The 20,750-nt window shown below is 49.2% G+C and overlaps 1 protein-coding gene across 1 annotated transcript in view; it reads left to right on the top strand.

The window, feature by feature from the left end:
- The window catches only part of LOC144105152 (uncharacterized), a 102,539-nt gene that overhangs the window by 22,249 nt on the left and 59,540 nt on the right, over positions 1-20,750 (top strand). Inside the window, exon 4 of the mRNA XM_077638319.1 lies at positions 8,355-8,409. Coding sequence (XP_077494445.1) covers positions 8,355-8,409 — 55 coding nt within the window. The remainder of the gene's footprint in view (positions 1-8,354; positions 8,410-20,750) is intronic.

Raw genomic sequence — 20,750 nt, 5'->3', positions numbered from 1 at the left:
CAGCCCATCGCATCTCTGCTCATCCGCGAGGAGACCGACGATACACCGCTCCTCGCCATGAACGCGCTCAGCCCTCCTGCCTCTACGCCAGATCGCTCTTCTACCGAATTGTTCTTGCGCTCCATCGACGCCGATCTTCCCCTGCCGCACAGAACACAGCTTCTCGACCTCCTTCATCAATTTCGCTCCTCCTTCGACGCTCACCAGACTTCTTTGGGCCGAACTTCCACCGTCACCCATCGCATCGACAATGGCGCCCACGCGCCGCTGCGGCAGCGCCCCTATCGTGTGTCTCCAACCGAGCGCCAGACTATTACAGAGCAACTCGACCAAATGCTTAAAAACGGCGTCATTCAGCCCTTAAGTAGCCCTTGGGCATCGCCTGTGGTCCTTGTGAAAAAGAAAGATGGCTTCATACGCTTCTGTGTCGATTACCGCCGCCTTAATAAGATAACGCGCAAGGATGTGTATCCGCTCCCCCGCATAGATGACGCTCTGGACTGTTTGCAAGGGGCGGAGCTCTTTTCCTCCCTCGATTTACGTTCTGGGTACTGGCAGGTACCCATGGAAGCGGCCGATCGTCCCAAAACTGCTTTTGTGACACCCGACGGATTGTATGAATTTACTCTGATGCCATTCGGCCTTTGTAATGCCCCTGCTACCTTCGAACAGATGCTGGACACCATTTTACGTGGACTCAAGTGGAATATGTGTCTGTGCTATCTCGACGATATTGTCGTCTTTTCCCCCGACTTTGAAACCCATCTATCCCGCCTGAAGCACGTTTTGACCTGCCTTTCTGACGCTGGTCTGTAGCTCAACTTAAAGAAATGCCGTTTTGCAGCGCGTCAGGTGAGAATTTTAGGACACGTTGTCTCTAAACAAGGCGTTCATCCCGACCCAGCTAAACTTCGCGCTGTCGCAGACTTTCCCAAACCCACTTCCATCAAAGATTTGCGCAGCATCTTAGGTCTGTGCTCTTACTTTCGGAGGTTTATTCGCAACTTTGCTTCGATTGCTGCGCCTTTAACACAACTGTCCGGCAGTTCCGACTTATCGATGTGGTCTCCGGCGTGCGACGATGCGTATAACACCTTGTGCCACCTCCTCACAGCGCCGCCCATACTGCGCCATTTCGACTCGACCGCTCCTACCGAGGTCCACACGAACGCCAGTGGTGTCGGCCTCGGCGCCGTACTCGCCCAGCGCATCTGTGGTTTTGATGAATACGTTGTGGCCTACGCAAGCCGCGCACTTACGAAGGCTGAAACTATTTACTCCGTAAGCGAAAAAGAGTGTTTGGCCATCGTATGGGCCCTTGCCAAATTCCGCCCGTACCTCTATGGCCGCTCTTTTGACGTTGTGACGGACCATCATGCGCTTTGTTAGCTTTCTTCCTTGAAAGACCCATCCGGTCGCCTTGCCAGGTGCGCTCTTCGTCTGCAAGAATATGACATCCGCGTTGTCTATCGTTCCGGCCGAAAGCATCAAGACGCTGATGCCCTGCCCCGCTGCCCACTTCCAGCTGAGATCGCCAGCCTTTCCACCTCTGACGTCTCCCCGTCGTCCCTTCACATTAGCGACATGCCCTCAGCGCAACGTACTGACCCCTGGATCGCTTCTCTTCTCGACTTTCTCTCCAACCCCACGGCTGCTTCTCAATCCCGTGCTCTCCGCCGCCATGCTTCCCACTTCGTGATTCGCGATAACCTCCTCTATCGCCGGAACTACAGCACCGACGACCGCAAGTGGTCACTCGTTATTCCTCGCCACCTGCGCACGAACATATGCGCCTATTTATTGGCTACCCTTATAGACGGAGGCAGAAATTGCTCGCTCCGAGCGAGGTGTTGCAACGGCCTCTGATGGCCGGAATGAATCAGTTTCTGGACCACCTCCTGGTCAACTCCTTCTGCTTCCGACGCTGCCGTCTGACGAAAGTATGCGTTTGTGTGTTTTCTTGCACGGTGACACCTCGAAGCGTCCCAATCGAACAGAAGACTTTCATCAACCATTAGAAGAGGACGGCGTCCTGAAGGATGGATGTCAGCGGCATTGGTGCTTACCAGATGAGCCACCTCTGGCTCGTGGTTTTCCGCACCCATAAGGCGAAGGACGATGTACATGCGGCCGGGAGCGTAAGTGCGAAAGGCGGCTACTGTGCCATTATTGACCTTGGTCGAAAGGAGTTCAAGGTGAAGATTAGCTGGGTGCCATTCCAAATATCCAATGAGACCCTTCGGAAGGCTCTGAGCGAGTTTGGAGAAGCGATGGAAATTCGGCATGAGGAATGGAATGTTCCAGGATTTCAATCAGCTGAGTCAACAACACGCGTCCCTAGAATGATGCTTAAAGAGGGGTTCACGGTGGAGGAGCTGCCGGATCTTTTCAAGTTCTACGGGGGCATCGTCCTTGTTGTTGTGCCCGGTAGGGCAACTGTTTGTCTCTGCTGTCGCAGATGCGGTCATATCCGCTGCGACTGCCAGACGCCTCGCTGCACTAAGTGCGGAGTCTTTGGTCATGTCCGTGAGGACTGCATACGTACGTAGGCCAATGTGACAGAGGCCGCCTCAGAGGGCTGTGACGATAAAGAGGACATAATGGACATCGAAGAAGCTGAAACGGCGGCCCCTGTTGACTGACGGAATAAGAGTGCGTCTGGGTAACAAGGAAACGTCCGTGACGAAAATGCGAAAGCATCGAGCGAGACGCCTAACGAGCAAGGTCCTGTGAACAACGCGACTGAAACACAGCCGATGAGCGACCAGGTGTCTGCCATGAACACCGAAGCGGAGTCCGTCCAGGATGACACGGCATCACAAGATGACACCTTCGGCCTGGCTAAGCGTTCCAAGAAGGTGTTGCCATCCCCTTCACAACCTTCCACCGAGGTCAGGTTGCAACGCCTCGAGCGCCATTGGCGCAGAGCCACCGGGGCCAAAGGAAAGCATGTGCCCGAGTCTCGGTATTCGTCCGCGTCTCCCGTACGCGGCGCAAGGCGCGCTGATTAATCATTCCTTCTCATGGGGTAAGGGGCACGCCTGCTAAGCCACCTGTATCCTGTTCGTGCTCACGATCTTCAGCGTGGCTTGTCTTCCGTCAAATTTAAAATGTTGCTCGTTAAACGGGCGTGCACTAGCAGCTAGGCGTAAACAATGCCAGCTAACACGTTTGTTGTGCCAGAAAGACCTTGACATTCTTGCAGTACAAGAAACAAAGATGGAGTGTGAGAGTGCGACGGACGCTGTGGTTGCGCAGTTTAAGTCGCGTTATATCGTGCGTGCTAGTCATGCAGTGGGTACATTAGCGGGCTGTGTTCTGTTAATTGAGAACTTTCTTGGTATCGAAAAACAAGCAGAGGTGTGTAGCGATAACTCCATCTTCGAACCGGTTCCATTTAGCGATCACTGTTGCGTCATATTAATCATGGGAAAGAACCTCTCACCTCAAGCGAAATTCAACTGGGACTTGTAGAAGCTCAATTGAAAATTATTAAAGGACGATACGTTTCTTTAGAAGCAAGGAACGTGTTAGAAAAACATGGTTGAGTTATGAGAAAAGTTGGACAGAGAAGTGGGAGGTATTTAAAGCTGACTTCAAAATGAGGGCTATCGAAAGGTCGTTGAAATCAAACACTCTGAAAAAGCTGAGCAAAAGAACCCAAAACAGACGTTGAAAGAATTAATTGTAGAAGCAATTAGAGCTCCGGGTCTATACACTGATCTTATCAGCGTAGTTAAAGATAAGCTTGAGGCTATCGGTGTGACCAGGTTTCTGGGAGCCTCAATCTGAACGCGAACGGATCGCTTGCTGGGAGATGATATGCCCAGTTGGCGCAATTTGATGACAGAAAAAAGATATTCTAGAAGGAAAGATATCGAAGAACTTTGAAAACAGTGGTACTCTGACGGACGATCTGAAGGTGATAAGGGAGGCTTTCAGTCAGTATTACCGTGATTTTTTCGCTTCCAAATCGGCGGATGTACAGGCCTTTCAGGCTGAATTTTTAAATCTATTACCCCAACTGACCAGTGAAGACACTGACATCCTGTCTGCTGACGTATCAACAGCGGAATTGGAATACGCTATTGATGATCTTCCCTTGGGGAAATCGCCAGGTCCTGATGGGATAGCGGCAGAAGTTTATATCGAGTTCAAATGCGAATTTTCTGTCATTTTAGAACGCGTTTACGAAGAGTCATTTAGAATGGCTTTTTTAGCATCGTCACTTTCTCGTGCGCATACAGCACTATAACGAAAACTGACAATCCTGCTAACCTTGAGCAGGTTACTGGTTATCGGTCGATAACGCTTACTAATGTTGATTATAAAATTTTTATGAAAGTATTAGCGAAACGTTCGCAGTCAGTTATGGACATCTTGGTCGGCCCCCACCAGACGTGTGGAATTCAAGAGCGGACCATCTTCACGAATGTTCATGTCACTCGAAGTTTACTGGAATGCTGTGACGCTGACTTTAGGCGAGTAGCCATGTTGCAGGTTCATTTAGAGAAGGCCTTTAACCGTGTATGTCATGACATTCTTTTTAAAAACGTGGAATGTGTCTTGGTTGGGGAAGTAATGTTAAAATGGGTTAAAATGGCTTAACCGAGAGCACACGGACAGAATTGTCGTGAGAGCATTCCTACGGCAAGACTGCCCATTGTCACGGCTACTTTTCGCTCTGTACCTGGAGCCACTTTGCCAGAATGTAACAAATAACAGCTCTATTCGTGGTTTAGAAATAGGAGCATGTGAAATTCAAGTCTTGGCTTATGCCGATGATGTGGCAGTTTTATGTAGCGATCACAGCAGCATAGAACATGCGATGTCGGTTGTTCGCAGGTTTTGTGATGTAACCAATAGCGTAGTTAATCTGGACAAATGTGCGGGACTTTAGCATAGGAACTCGACATCCCTCCTTTGTTTTATGCAAGTGTAAAAAGGTCACAAGTCTCTTCCAAGTACCTAGGTGTTCCTCTTGACAAGTATCGAGATAAACGATGACTTTTGGAAGGAGAAATTTCAAGAACTGTCCACGCGTACACAGAAACGGTCGGGAGAAGAACTGTCCATTTTCGCGCGCGCAAACTTAAGTAGTGTATACCTGGTTTCAAAACCGTGCTATTTGCTGCAGGTCCTTTTGTGCTCTCGACTTAAGATTCATAAGTTTCATCGTCTCTTTGCCGTTTTTGTTTCGCAGTGATCATGGAAGAGTACTAAACGTGATAATTTATTTCTGCGTTTGAGAAAAGGGGGTCTTCCTTTGCCAAACTTATACCTGAGGCAGGTGGTGTCAATATTTGTTTATTCGAGAACAACGCGACCCTTTCCTGCGGACTTTTATTCAAGTGAGGCTTTCTTCGACTTTGCCGAACTATGTTATTTCCACTGTAGATGGGATGCGATACAGTGCAAGTATATTTTTGAAAGAAGTGGTCTTTGCTTTCCACTTTCTGAATGCTTGGTTCCGTTTGGGATACCTTTCAAATGTCACGCTTAGGAAATTGCTGAAAGATTTGCTTGACTACGTCTTCCCTGAGCCAATATATCGATCTCTGTATAGTGGAGGCCAAGGAGGAAATGTTTTATAAAGAGTAAGGAAATTGGTAGTTCCAGCTGGTGTGAAGACATTTTTCTTCAAGTTGCGCACTGGTACGTTGCCGGTTAAAACACGGATGGAGGAGAATGGATTGTTTTTACCATGGGGTGCTGACTGCTCGTTATGTCACAAACCAGAGTCAATGGAACACGTCTTTATTCATTGCTGGGATGCGGTGCTGTTTTGGGATGTGCTCCAGCGCACAATAAAAAAGACTTACCCTTGAAGCCGTATGAGATACGATTCCTGGACGTTGAGGCGGATCTTTATAAATACGATGTGATTTTCCTTCTCGGCCTGCACAGCATTTGCGAGCAGGATGCTTGTACGACACTACGATGAAGATGCGCGGTCTGTCCGAGATTAGTTCGTGGAAAACATATTTAAGCTCCTTGAAGTGTATAAGGAGCTTTGTTTTGGAGCTGAAGTTATCGAGTTCATGGAAGACTTGTGTTCTTTGAAACAGATATGATTTTCTCACGTGAGTGAAACGCATGTCCGCTCCTGATCTTTGAGGATGTAGTGCAGAACATGTTTGTGATCTGTTGTAAACTGTCTAAAAAGGAAATAAAGAGAAAAAATAGCTGGCGTGGAGAAGTGGTTAGCGTGCTCGTCTAACACTCCGGTGGCCCTGGTTCGATGCCAACTCGACCAATTTTTTCCTCGTTTAATTTATTAATGCTTCTGGGATTCTTCACTCACGCCATGCTTTATGAATTTTTCGCTCGTGGCCGTCGCTGACGACACTAGCTTCACTGGGACACGAGCTTCTTAACGCTGTTGCGTTAAAAGATGTTTTGGTCGCTATTATTTTGCAAGAAATTAGTGGACTTAACGCACTGAGGAGCCGCCGCGGTAGATCAGTGGTTATGGCACTCTGCTGCTGAACCGAAAGTCGCGGGTTCGATCCAGGCCACGGCAGTCGCACCTCGATGCAGGCGAAATGCGAGAGGCCCTTGTACTGTGTGATCTTAGTGCACGTTAAAAACCCTAGGTGGCTGAAATTATCCGGAGGCCTGCAATACTGCTTACTTCAAAGCCGGAGTCACTCTGAGATGTTAAACCGTGTTAAAAAATGGCAGTCAATTTAGGCCAATTACCCAAATGAGCATATGCGCGCTTGCATGATATGGTTCGGTCCTGCGCTGCTCTGCTAGGTTAAGGTGGTTACTGGAGCCTGTGTTCTTTCGAGCAAAACATTTCAGGAGGAACTTTGGTGACCTAAAGTGTGCGAGGTGAAAGCCTTTTTCAGCGGCTTTTTCTGAAGTTTTTAATGCCTTATTTTTTTTTTATTGTAATTTTTACCTTTTTATGCCTTTCTATTTTGTTTTTATTTCTTTAATTTTTATTTCATTGTTTTCTTCTATTCCTATTTTCCTTTTATCCATTTGTGCTTCCGTTATTTATTATAATTAATTTTTAAGTACAAAACAATCAATATTTACTAAATAATGGCAAATTACTAATCACCCATTGCGTAGTATTTGTTATGGTTATATGGGTTATAGCAATTATGCTACTGATGACGTCATAGTGTGAGAGATTTTCCGGACAGAGTTACGGACGGACGGTGAGCCATTAAAGGTTTCCGCCTTAAAAGTGAAAGGAGGACATGGCAACACCTGCTAACCTGCCCGCGGGTGACTTTCTTGCGAAGGTATAGCCGGTGGGCAGGTGAGCAGTGGTTAGTGGCGCAAGGCAGATGCGATGGCAAGTGCTGCCTTCTGGGGACTTGGGTTGCCTGGGTTGGGTTGCGACCGAGGTTCTTATTCTCGAGTATCCTCTCACGATTAAATTAGCTGTTGCTTCCTGATATGGTGGGCAGGATGCCCATCACCCGGTGGGCAAGTGAGCAGTCTGCTAGATAACTGACTTCAGACAGACACACAGACAGACCGAAATACCGACAGACAGACAGACAGACAGACAGACAGACAGACAGACAGACAGACAGACAGACAGACAGACAGACAGACAGACAGACAGACAGACAGACAGACAGACAGACAGACAGACAGACAGACAGACAGACAGACGGACGGACGGACGGACGGACGGACGGACGGACGGACGGACGGACGGACGGAGAGGCAGAGAGGCAGGCAGAGAGGCAGAGAGGCAGGCAGGCAGAGAGGCAGATAGACAGACAGATATATATTAGTGTGGGCAAAGAAAAAGAAAGAAAAATAATTTTGCCCAGCCCGCACCTCCCAGACAGACAGACAGACAGGCAGGCCAGGCAGGCCAGGCAGGCCAGGCAGGCCAGGCAGGCCAGGCAGAAGTGCGGTGCATGGAGGGAAAGGCGGGGGTTTTTCGTCGCAGCCAGGTTTCCAGCAAAAACAGAAATAAAGTGACAACGTTGGCATTTCGAGTACAATACTTTCACGGTGTCATGATATTTTATGCTCACACCGTATGTTCACGGTTCAAACAATGAGATTGTGAACGCAGGTGCTAGGCAATGAAGGCATCAGTAAAAAAGTACAGCCGTATTTCCGTCGCTATATGAAGTGTCTCCTCTGTCTTCGAACAAAATATCATCTCTCAACCGAACATTGATTAACCTCTGCCTAAAGAGATGCGCCTCCGCATGGCCTTCCGAGTACATCACGCGTGACTGGATCCCAGTTCTAAACAGGCATGTGCTCCTGATCTCAGTTATGGTACAGTCGGCAATATGTTCCATTTTGGTTGTCAGATGTTGCAATGCTGCGAACGCTGAAGTTAATGATTCTTTTCTTGTTTCTTTCAGGCGTTCTTCAATAAAACGGCATACCATCAAGAAAACTATGGTTGGTCCATGATACGTAAGCGTAATATACGGAATATTACCTAAAGCTTTATGATGAAAGTTGTATTTTTATTAAAAAAGGGGTTATTAAGGGCGCCTTAATGATATTCGCACCTGGTAACAAAAAATACCCCTATTAATGTGCTATTGAGGCTTTCGGCCGAGTTTTTTTCTGAAACTTGCTGTGCTTAAATGCGCAAACCGCGTGCGGGTACCAGAGTGCCACTTTTACTTCTTCGACAACCTCCCCGTTGACCACTCGTGGACAACTCTTTCAAGCGTGTATTCAGCGATCGATGGTATAAATGCGCTCTACGCGTCTTTGAACTCAGAAGCATTTTGAGCATAAAACAGACATGCTGGAAGGCAGCTTGAGAGAAGCTACGAGGAATATCCCAATTTTACCTAACCATGTTTTTATCTCCCAACACTGAATCTTTCGTTGCCAGTTATTCTGTTATTTACTGTTCAAGCGCAATAGAAAGAATGAATGGACAGTTGGACGGACGGACGCACGGAGGGACGGACGGACGGGTGAATGGATGGATGGATGGATGGATGGATGGATGGATGGATGGATGGATGGATGGATGGATGGATGGATGGATGGATGGATGGATGGATGGATGGATGGATGGATGGATGGATGGATGGGTGGGTGGGTGGGTGGGTGGGTGGGTGATAGAATGGATGGATGGGTTGGTGTGTGGGTGGAAGGATGCATGCATGCATGCATACATGGGCGGGTGGGTCGATGGATGGAAGGATGGGTGGATGGAAGGATGGATGAATGGAGGACAGTACCATCTCCTTTGAAACAGGATAGCGGGCGCGAGGATCGTGGCGCACATACGCGTAAGTTGAAAAAGGCAATTTGTTTGTTAGAAATTCAGGTAGCGCATTGAGAATAGTATAAAATAAAAACGGCTTTCCTTTCCTCTTTCACTCCCTCCCTTATCCCTTCTCATACGGCGCGGTTCAGGTGTCCAACGATATATGAGACAGATACTGCGCCATTTCCTTTCCCCCAAAACCAATTATTATTATTGTTGTCTAAAACAGACCGAAGTCGCTGATAATCAAAATTATTGCTACAAACGAGTGCGATATCTATTAGGTACCACTGTAAGCAGAATATCTTATATAAAGGCAACACGAAATGTGCGAGAACATAAAGCTTTGTTTCCCGCACACTCAAGCCACAGACCATTATGCCGATATACCGAGAAGCGATGCACAAAGCGTAGTCCCGCACACCTGCGCGTTACGCCGACGGAAGCAACGCTACTGTTCTCTGCACAGCAGACGGCCCAGCCCAGCGCGGACGCGCGAGTCGTCCGGGGGGGGGGGGGGGGGGCAGGAAAGATTTGTTCTGCAAGATGATTCGTCCAACACAGGCAGGCGCGTAGCCAGAAACTTTTTTCGGGAGGGCACGCCTTAAGGGCAGATGACGTATATCTACGTAAGGTATTTGCTTACTACATGCTGCCTGCAAAGTGAAGACAGCTCCGTATTATGTGCTAAAACAGGTTCGGAATTTGGCTGACTGACTGCAGTTGGAGAAAAATTTCTTGAGTCGATGGGTAGGTGGATAATTTAACAGCTCGGGTTCAGCCTTGTCCGTCCGTTCCTCCGTCCAGCGTCAGCCAGCAAACATGGCATCAGCATCGCGGCGAGCTCCACGAAAGCGAAATCCGACAGCGCGCGAGCACATGGTTATGATAAGGAAGCGCGGCATTGCGCACATTGCTTGATAAGGCGCCGGTGCAGGCAACGCACCAGCTTTTCATGCTACTCTTTTTCTCTGGGGCAGTTGCTTGCTCGATAAACGCGCCTCTGCAAACAGGAAGTGTTCTGGGTGTGTTTTCAGAATAAAAAAAAAAGTTCAACAATACCATGTTTGTGTTATCGCGCTTATGCACCGGCTGCTCCCCCCCCCCCCCCCCCCCCCTCAAAGGTTTACAGCAATCCATGTGCAGCCCAGGTGACAAAACCACTCGGCACAGCTCTGTGAATACAGGTCTGCTCTGTCCGATTTGCGCTCTGAACCATATGGGCGATTTGCACTTTGAACCAGACTGGTTTGTCCGGTTTGAGCTCCGTACCGGACCAGCCTGTCCGGTTTTGAGTTACATACCGGACTGGTCTGTTCAGTTTGGGATCTATACCAGACCGATATGTAACCGACATGTGCCGGTAAAATCCGGTTTGCCGCGTTACGGGATTTTTAAATAGGGAGCCCTTTCTTTCTGAGGTTAAAAGACTGGGCAATGCATAATGGCTAATAAAACATTTTGTTGCCATGAATTCTTCGTAACGCGCATCTTTTGCTTCCAACATACCGATTGCAGCATTTATTATTATAGGAAATAAGCTATTTTTGAACCTTTTGTTTTGCATGATTCTATATTTGAGTAGCAGTAAACAAAAATTGGTAGGGGTTTCATATCCACGATGTGTTGAACGAGTAAGCGTGCGAAAGAAGGTGTTCATTCTTCCATTGAAGAAGGCAATTTAGCTCCTAAGAAGGAGCTTAAGGTCTTTCTTAAGCTCTTATGCAGTTAAGCTCCTAAGATGGAGCTTAAGTGCATTCTTCAATGCAAGAATAAACACCTTCTTTTGCACGTCTACTCGTTGAACATACCGTAGATAGTAAACTCTTACCAATTTGTGTTTGCTGCTATTCCCTTATAGAATCATTAAATACCAAGTGTTCATAAATAGCTTATTTCGTATAATATTAAATAATGCAATGACATGTTGGCATAAAAAGATGTGCGTTAAGAACAATGCATAACAAAGAATGTTTCATTAGCCATTCCGCATTGTCTATCCTTTTAACCTCACAATGAAAGGGTTCGCTTTAATTAGCATTACAGAAACGCGCTGCTGTTTTATTAATTCTCCCAAAACTGCAGGAGACTACCAACTAAAAGGGAGCAATCAAAACACACCGCTCTTCACACAGCCATTTCGCGCCATCTGAACTAGATCCTCGTTTTACTGAGGGTGTTGCCTGGATATACCTTCTTCACTTAAATGACAAAACTCTAAATCGGCATTCACATCAATGGACGGAGGATATTCTTCCCAGTATAAAACTGTACGGGCGATGCCATGTTTGCTTGAAAGCGTGGCAAAGTGTCATGTTAGCAGATTGAGCCTCTACACACAGAGTGCACTCTGCCAAGTTGAGTGAAAAATTTAATTGAATAAAAGGCCGGATAAAAGTAGTGCGGCAGCCCATGTTGTAGTGAGAGCACCATTTTGCGCACACATCTCGTCAAAAGATATTTAAAAAGCATCGAGACATCCATGACGATGCCAGCCGCTCGTAGGCTAAAAAGTGACAATCGCCCATGACAAGCTGAGGTGTAACATATCGTCTAATTAAATTACACATGTTAAATTGCTAGCGATATAACTATTACCCGAAGACAGTTCAGCGTAGGCTTAGAGCCTGCTGTTGCGCACGTGTTATATTTAAAGGTATTTGGTGTTTTTAATAGGAAATATTCTTCTATATATGTTGACTCTCATTCACAAACTTTCCAAGTCCGTATCGTCGAAAGTGTTAGTAGCTACGCGTCTAATTTATGTGTGCCTTTAGTCCTGTTGTTCCCAGCTCTGGGGTTTATACATTTTAAACTACTACCAGTGTATAGCAAAGTAACTTGCTTTTTTGCAAGCTCTGAATAAGGAAAGAAAGAATCGCAAGTTTATTTTGAATATTATTTAAAAAAAAATATGTTGCTTATGTACTAAGGTTCTGAGGTTGCAGCAGTTCGGTGTGTCTTATGGCCTTGTCTAATTCCCACTCTGCAAACGGCACATCACACGCCGATCTGCCACTGAATTTGAAGCTTACACTTCCCACGTTTTATAAGTCCGAGGCGCTGCGCTCTTACAGTGGAAAGCAAGAGGCCTGATGTGCCGAATATTAAGTTTACGGCAATATGTTTTTAACAGTCACTTCCCGACACACTTAATCTGCGATCCTAAATTATCCCAAGCAATGAGTCATTCCGACTAGGAACCCTACTTCGCCCCCACATGCGGGGAGCGCAGCGAAGTTATGATTTAGATCCGCACCGACTCTGCGTGCGTTTCCAACCCCGTTAAACCCCATAATGAATATCGGTATGCGCGTGTTATAGATAATAAAGAGATTACATAATTCACAAAAATTGCAGCGTGTCTTCCCCTGAATTTGGGCCTCATGTATTTCGTCTGTATTTGGGCCTCTTCCGTGACTTAACTCCAGGTATGAACAAGACATCAGTAGACAGCAACCATAACTTCTTAGCAGAGCAACGTCTGAGCGTTTCAGTTGAGGAGTGCGCTTTAGTGGTATTTACGCTCAAATGCATCACTCCATGTCTGGTAGCAATATATGGTTATGCCATTTTCTATTGTACCTCTGATCATTTTTTAGTAATTGTCATAAACCGGAGTCTGTCGTGGAACCCACACTGCAGATTTTGAAAGGAAAAGCTAACCTCTGGGTAGAAATTTATGGGGCCCGTTGGTTCAGTCAAAGCTGCAGCAGTACACAGCAATCTTTTTGGAATTTTTGCGATACAGTACTGCCGCGCTTTCGAACACATGCTAGAGAAATTTACGCGCACATCAGACAGTATAAGTCAAGCTCTTCGCAACTGCAACGGTCTCCCTTGCAGCTCATCAAGAGTTGCAACCATTGCTATCACCAAAGACATATTTCGACGAATACAGTCTTTGGGAAACTGCGGATTCGCATACGTCATCTAACAAGGACTATTCTGCATCATCCTGTCACAGTATCTGTGGAGAGCTCACAAGCTATGCTCCCGAAGATAATCGCAGCCCACAAGTCGTCCACCTATCGCCTTTAACTCCGGTGGCGCGGCCTTCCTCTGCGCAATGGTTTCAGCGGGACCCATATGTGCGCCCTACGCTTCCGGGGATATCGAAGAAATCGGCTCTATTGACCCCGGCCTTTACACAGCTGACACGCTCTCTACTCCACGGCGATATAGGCGATTTCACTCATGTATATAGAGGAGACTCGGCTCGCAGCTGGTGAGCCGGTTCTCACACTGCTCCGCGCTCGGGGTTTTGTGTTGGTGGAACGTGTAGTTTCGCTTACACTCCCAAGTTATATGGTAAAGCGTGGGGGTTGCCCCGCACCACGGGCATGTGTTCCTATACTGTGTAGGATACATCTTGCTAAGTATATTGCCGCATGCAAGAAGACGCCAAAGATGAAGATTTGGTCTACGACCGCGAGGCAAGAAGAAGAAGAAGCTGAAGTGCGCAGGGACATTTTCTGGTTAACCAGTAAACCGTTTTACCTTCAGGTCTCCTCGGGGTTCTACCAAGTCCTGACACTGGTGGAGCGTGCTGGGTATGCACAGGACTCCTTCCGGCAGTCCACAGCGAGTCCCGGACATAGACTCGCCGGTCCATCGCGCTAGCCGCCGACGTCTAGACCTTTCCCCGGAGTACAATCATCTACCGGGCGGCTCTTCAAACGTCAAAGTTCGCCGGGTCTTCCAAGCCATGGCACCTCCCGCCCCTACGTCGGTGACTCTTCACAACACCAAGCTACCGGAGTGCTTCCGCGGGAACGCGTTTGAAGATGTGGAAGACTGGCTCGACCAGTTTGAACGAGTGGCCAAGTTCAACCAGTGGAGCGCGGACCAGAAGCTTTGCAATGTTTATTTTGCACTTCAGGATACTGCTAGAACTTGGTATGAAAACCACGAGGCCAGCTTGTCCACATGAAATGACTTCCGCCGCTAGCTGGTGGACACTTTTGCCACTACTGATCGACGAGCGAATGCGCTGCGCCTGCTTGAAGTGCGCGTCCAGAAGCCAAATGAAAGCGTAGCTATGTTTGCGGAAGACATGGCTCGACTTTTTCGCCGTGCCGACCCCGATATGACTGAGTAAAGGAAGCTACGACATCTCATGCATGGCGTCAAGGAGCAGGTGTTTGCCGGCTTGGTGCGCAACCCACCTCAAACCGTCAGTGAGTTCGTCAAGGACGCTACAGCTATAGAGCGAGCCCTCCAAGAATGGTGCCGCCAGTACGACCGACCCTTCACCGGTGTTCCACCGACTGCGGCGGCACTCACTGCAACCGATGAGAACACTCATCGAGACCTCATTCGAGAAATTGTCCTTGAGGAGCTGCAGCGAATTACTGCTACTAGCGTTCAGTCACCACAGGCCGTCGCAGCAGCCGTTAGGAAAGAGCTCCGGCATGCTCTGTCACCATCTGCACCATACCACGAGTCTCATCCAGTTGACAGCGCGGCAGCCGTTAGCGAACCATACCACGTGCCCCAACCCAACAGCAACACGGCCGTCAACACGGCGCCTTACTATGAGCCGGAGCCGCAACCCAAGAGCTATGCGGAAGTCCTTCGTCGTCCGCCGCTAAACCACGCCCCGCCGAGCTCAGCGAACCGTCAGCAAACGCGGTTCTTCCAGGAGCTTCAGTGGGCACGTCCCGGCCGCCCTCAGCCGCGTCGAACTGACCTGTGGCGCTCTTATGACAGCCGACCACTCTGCTTCTTCTGCGGACAATCTGGCCATGTGTATCGGTACTGCCGCTACCGCCAAGAGGGGCAGGCCTTTCCGCCTGGTTCTGCTCGACGCCATTTCGACGCTGGCCGTGCCCAACTCGAGGACCCGCCGCTCAGCAGGGAAGCCGACTCACCAGGCTTCCGCCGCCGCTCCCCATCTCCACGGCGTTATTCTTCACCGACGCGTCGTAGCGATGCTGACGTTAGCGGATGGCGGCCCCGAGCACTCGCCGGGGAACTAACCACCGCAACCTCGCGAGGGGAGGTTGCAACCAGTCGAAAAGTTTCAAAGCCCTCACTACCGCCGCAACTGTCGACCACATCCCAAGACGGTGACGCCTCTGTTCACATTGACGCTGCCGCACTACCACCGAAAATGCCGCCTACATTAGCGCCGAACATGCCGAGCCAGATAAGCAGCCCCGACGACAAAAATAACAGCGCCGACCTTACCGCACTTCCGCCGCAAATGCCGAGAGAGACGAGCAACCCAGACGTCGTTGTTAGCGCTGACCTCGCCGTTTGCATCGATGGGCTGGAGGTACACGCTCTGGTGGATACCGGGGCGGATTTTTCAATCATTAGGCAAAATCAGGCTGACAAGCTGCGCAAAGTGAAAACCGAATGGACTGGGCCAGTAATAAGAAGTGCTGGGGGTCAGCTACTGGCACTGACTGGGAAGTGCACTGCCCGCATAGAAATTGGAAACTCAGTGTTCGTTGGCAACTTCGTTATCCTCTCAGACTGTTGCAAAGACCTCATCTTGGGCATGGACTTTCTGCGACGTCGTTGCCGTCACCAAAAATCATGGAGACTTTGGTTATGCGCAAGTACCACTGATGCCCTTACGAGTTGCCAATGAGGGGCTGACATTACCTCCGCGATCGTGCTCTCTTGTTGAAGTGAAGTGCGACGTGGCGCATACCGGCGATGGCGTCGCCGAACAGGCCGTCACCCTGATACTCAGCTGAGGTGTTTCTAAAGCTCGAGGACTAGTCAGTTTGGCCAATGGGTACGCCGAAGTGCTGCTGACAAACTTCAGCGACGAGCGTCGGCAAATTCCGAAAGGCACAACTGTGGCCTTCTTCGATAGCGTCCCAAGTGACGAAGACTATTTCGTGCTGCAACTGGAAGGATCAGTGAGCAAGGCGCCCGCACCCATAGTCGATATGAGCCCAAATCTTTCGTCTTCAGAACGGGAACGTCTTTGGGATCTCATAGATCACTTTCGAGACTGTTTTGCTTCAGAATCGCGGGTTGGCCAAACACCTTTGACCAAACATCGCATTATCACGGATGACGCGATTCGCCCGATTCGACAAAATCCTTACCGTGTGGCTACGAAAGAGCGCGAGGCTTTTCAGCGTCAGGTGGCCGAAATGCTTCAAGACGACGTTATCCAGCCGTCACAGAGTTCCTGGGCTTCCCCCGTGGTACTTGTTAAAAAAGGATGGCAGCTTAAGATTTTGCATTGACTACCGCAAGCTCAATCAAGTGACCAAAAAAGACGTGTACCCCCTTCCTCGCATCGATGATTCCCTTGATCGGCTTCGAAATGCACGTTACTTCTCTTCAATGGATTTGAAAAGTGGATATTGGCAAATTGAAGTAGATGAGAAGATAGCATTCATCGCTCCTGACGGATTGTATGAGTTTAAGGATCTTCCATTCGGTTTATGCTCGGCACCAGCAACATTTCAGAGGCTGATGGACACTGTGCTCTCCGAACTCAAGTGGCAAACATGCCTGGTGTATCTTGACGACGTGATCGTGTTTTCGGCAACCTTCGAGGAGCATCTACGCCGTTTGGTAGCTGTTTTTCAGGCCATACGATCTGCGGGCCTCACACTAAAACCCGAGAAGTGCCACTTTGGTTACGAGGAGCTGCAATTCTTAGAAAATGTTGTTAGACGAGAAGGTGTCCGACCTGATCTCGAAAAGCTCTCCGCAGTCGCCAAGTTCCCAACACATACGGACAAAAAGATGCTTAGGCGCTTCCTGGGGCTTTGCACCTATTACTGTCGATTTATTGCTGGCTTCTCACGAATTGCCTGGCCATTAACTTCACTGACAGGCGACAACGCTGTCTTTCGCTGGGGTGAAGAAGAGCACCAAGCTTTTAATGAACTCCGGAGACGCCTACAGACGCCACCAGTCCTGGCGCACTTTGATGCCGACGCCCCTACCCTGCTTCATACCTAAGCAAGCAATGTGGGTTTAGGTGCTGTATTGGTGCAGCGCCAGGATGGTGTGGAAAAAGTGATTGCTTATACCAGCAGGACTCTGTCTAAAGCTGAAGCGAACTACTCGGCAACAGAAAAAGAATGCCTTGCAGTTGTATGGGCGGTTATGAAATTCCGCCCTTACTTGTACGCTCGCCCCTTTCAAGTCGTTAGCGACCATCACTCTCTCTGTTGGCTGACGAACTTAAAGGACCGTTCAGTGAGACTCGCGCGTTGGAGCCTTCGGTTACAAGAGTTCGACATAACGGTTATTTACAAATCCGGAAAGAAGCATGCGGATGCTGACTGCCTGTCGCGAGCACCAGTCGGACGCTCCACAATGACCGATGAAGAGTGTCTTTTTAGGAGTCATAGATGACGCAACTCTTGCCCAACAGCAGAGAGAGGACCAGGAATTGCTCCCTCTTACTGGTTTCTTGGAGAAGCGAACTACGGATGTGCCTTAGATTTTTGCCCGCAGCCTCTCGTCATTCTTTCTTCACAACGACGTAATTTACAAGATGAACTTCCGTCCTGGGGGAACAGTCATCTACTCGTCGTCGCAACAGCTCTTCGCACGGAAATCTTGCAAATGTGTCACGACGAGCCAACCGCCGGCCACCTAGGCTACACCCGCACGTTGGCTAGAGTACAGCGCGGATACTACTGGCCGAAACTACCGGCGACAGTGAAGCACTATGTACGGACGTGCGTAGACTGCCAACGTCGTAAATCACCCCCTGCAAAACCATCCGGTCTACTCCACCCTCTTCAAGTGCCAAAGGCACCTTTCAAGCAAATTGGCATGGACCTCCTGGGACCATTTCCGACGTCTACTGCCGAGAATAAATGAATGATGGTCGCCACCGATTATCTAACTCGCTACGCGGAGACAAAGGCTCTGCCTAGGGGTACCGCCGCCGAAGCAGCTCGGTTCTTCGTTGAGAACATTGTCCTCAGGCATGGCGCTCCGGTACTCATTATAACTGACCGAGGAACTGCCTTTACGAGCTTTTGGAAACCGTTCTCCGCCTCAGCGGTAGCAGTCATCGTAAAGCGACGGCCGATCACCCCCAAACTAATGGATTGACGGAACGCCTCAATAAGACAATCGCAGACATGCTCTGTATGTACGTGGACGTAGATCACAAGAATTGGGACGAAATTCTCCCCTACGTCACGTTCGCCTACAATACGGCACAAGACACCACTCGCATGACGCCTTTCAGCCTTCTTCATGGCCGACCAGTGACAACTATGCTAGATGCCATGCTGCTCCCGAATGCCGATGGCGACGATGTCGATCAGGACGCCGAGGAATTCGCACAGCGCGCAGAGGAAACTCGCCAACTAGCGCGTGTGCGCATCAGAACTCAGCAGGAGGCTGTCACACGACGCTACAATCTTCGCCACAGACATGTCATGTATGAACCTGGCGACAAAGTGTGGGTCTGGACGCCTATTCGCCGTCGTGGACTTTCCGAAAAATTAATACGGTGGTACTTGGGGCCTATGTTGTGCTGCGACGTTTAACCGACGTCACGTATGAGGTGGTGCCGGACGGGTTATCGACATCCAGGCGACGCCAGCAGCAAGTCGACGTCGTCCATGTTGTACGTATGAAGCCGTACTACTCGGACCGATCATGACCTCCTATTTCCTTTTTTTACCACCGTGGCGATGCTTCCTGAGGAGGGGGGCAAATGCCGCATGCAAGTAGACGCCAAAGGTGAAGACTTGGTCTACGAGCGCGAGGCAAGAAGAAGAAGAAGCTGAAGTGCGCAGGGACTTTTTCTGGTTAACCAGTAAACCGTTTTACCTTCAGCTCTCCTCGGGATTCTACCGAGTCCTGACAATATGTAGGTTAAAGAATGATCCCGTTTGCAGCCTCCGCCAACAAGCTGCTTCTTGTTGTGTTAGGCCCTTATGTGACGGGGAGTATCTAATTCTCCTGCCTCTGTGATAGTTTAGGTATTCTGAGAATCCGATCTCCACGGTGAAGTGCTGTCTCAGGGCGTATGACCGCTCGGCTCGGTACGTGATCTCTCAAGCCAAGCTGCCTGCCCTTTCGTTTCCTTCTATCCCCGTGTGTGCCGGAATCCAGATTAATTTGTCGGTTGCTGTTTTTCTGAGGTGTACTGCTTCGCGGAGGATATCTAAGGCAGCCCTGTAGATTCTACCTTTCGTATAGTTTCTGCTTGTCTCTTTTGAGTCCGTTAGGATGGCCAATGATTCGTCTTTTCGATAGCCTTCAGCCGCTGCCAGCGCAACAGCGACCACCTCCGCTTCCGCTATCCTGACGCTACGTGTAGTTGCGCAGGTGATTAGAATGCCTGCGTTATCAACTACCACCGAAGCTGTCTTGTAGTAGCTTTCGCGTGTATTCCATGGATACATGGTTGCATCCGTGAAGACTGTTTTCTAATTTGGCTAAGTACCTCTGCTCATAATCTGCCCGTGCCTTGCTCCTGGGCGCGTTGACATTTGGGTCCATGTTTTTCGGAATGAAATCTTTTCCTTAAACATCCAAGCTGCGTATGCGACAATGACATGAAGCTTTGGTTAGAGGCCGCGGGGTGATTACTTCAATGGTTCGTGTGAGCGCTGCAAAGCCTGTAGGAATACCAAGATCATCCAGAAGCCTATTACTTCAAGTAAATGGAACGCGTCATCCGACAGTTGCATCCGATCTTTTTCTTCTACCTTAGGGGTGTCCGAACGCAGTGATTAGAACTAGCTCGCCCTGAACGGCACTGACTCTAGGCTGAAATTTCATGTGCCCGATAACGCCGGCCTCTTCGACCAGCTCATGAGTGCCTAGAGAGAAGGTTTGTCTGGATGATCGTCCCTGTGACAAGCTGCTAGGTCATGACCATGACAGGTCAGTTCATGAGTGAGCAGATGCCATTCGAAATATTGAATCCCGTCTTGGACCCGTATAGAATCCAGCTACGTAGCGCTGAATTCTGCGTGGTGTTGACGCAAAAGCCAACAACTGCTCAGATTGCACCCACAGAGGTATTTGTACGCTAGATGTCCGAACTGCCTCTCAGACCGCCGAGTGTCGCAGTGAGAAGCATGGAGATCTGTATGCTTTCATTGCGTCCATAGCGGATGCTTAGCAAGCGCCTCCTCCTGGAAACCGTAAATGATAGACGCAGCCTGCAGCAGAACCGATGGAGACTACCAACGCTCGAAAATCTATTCCTATGAAGTCCATGTTCAAAGTTTGAGACCCAACTAGTAATCCTGCAGGCACTACATTGAAGGCATTGCAGGACATGGGGCAAGCATTTGACTAATAGAAGACGAGGTTGGTTCTCAGCTCGGCCAGAGGTCCGTTCGGTTGCGATAGCGAAGGACGGTATTGCAGCTAGCTTGCGGAGAGGTGCGATTCGGTGGCGACGCTCGCCGCTTAGTATGCTGGGGACAGCGAGAACACAGGATGCGTTTCTTTCACACTCCTTTTCTCACAGTACCGTTTAGTTTATGCTGAGAGCTGTTGGCGAAAACTGGACTTGTCGTAGATGGTGCCAGTGATGGTTGTCGGGAGGCCTATGTGC

Source organism: Amblyomma americanum, chromosome 9 (genome assembly GCF_052857255.1).
Source record: "Amblyomma americanum isolate KBUSLIRL-KWMA chromosome 9, ASM5285725v1, whole genome shotgun sequence".
In the NCBI taxonomy this organism is placed as follows: Eukaryota; Metazoa; Arthropoda; class Arachnida; order Ixodida; family Ixodidae; genus Amblyomma; species Amblyomma americanum.
The sequence above is the reverse complement of the archived record's forward strand: the minus strand, read 5'-3'. Positions and strand labels throughout refer to the sequence as shown.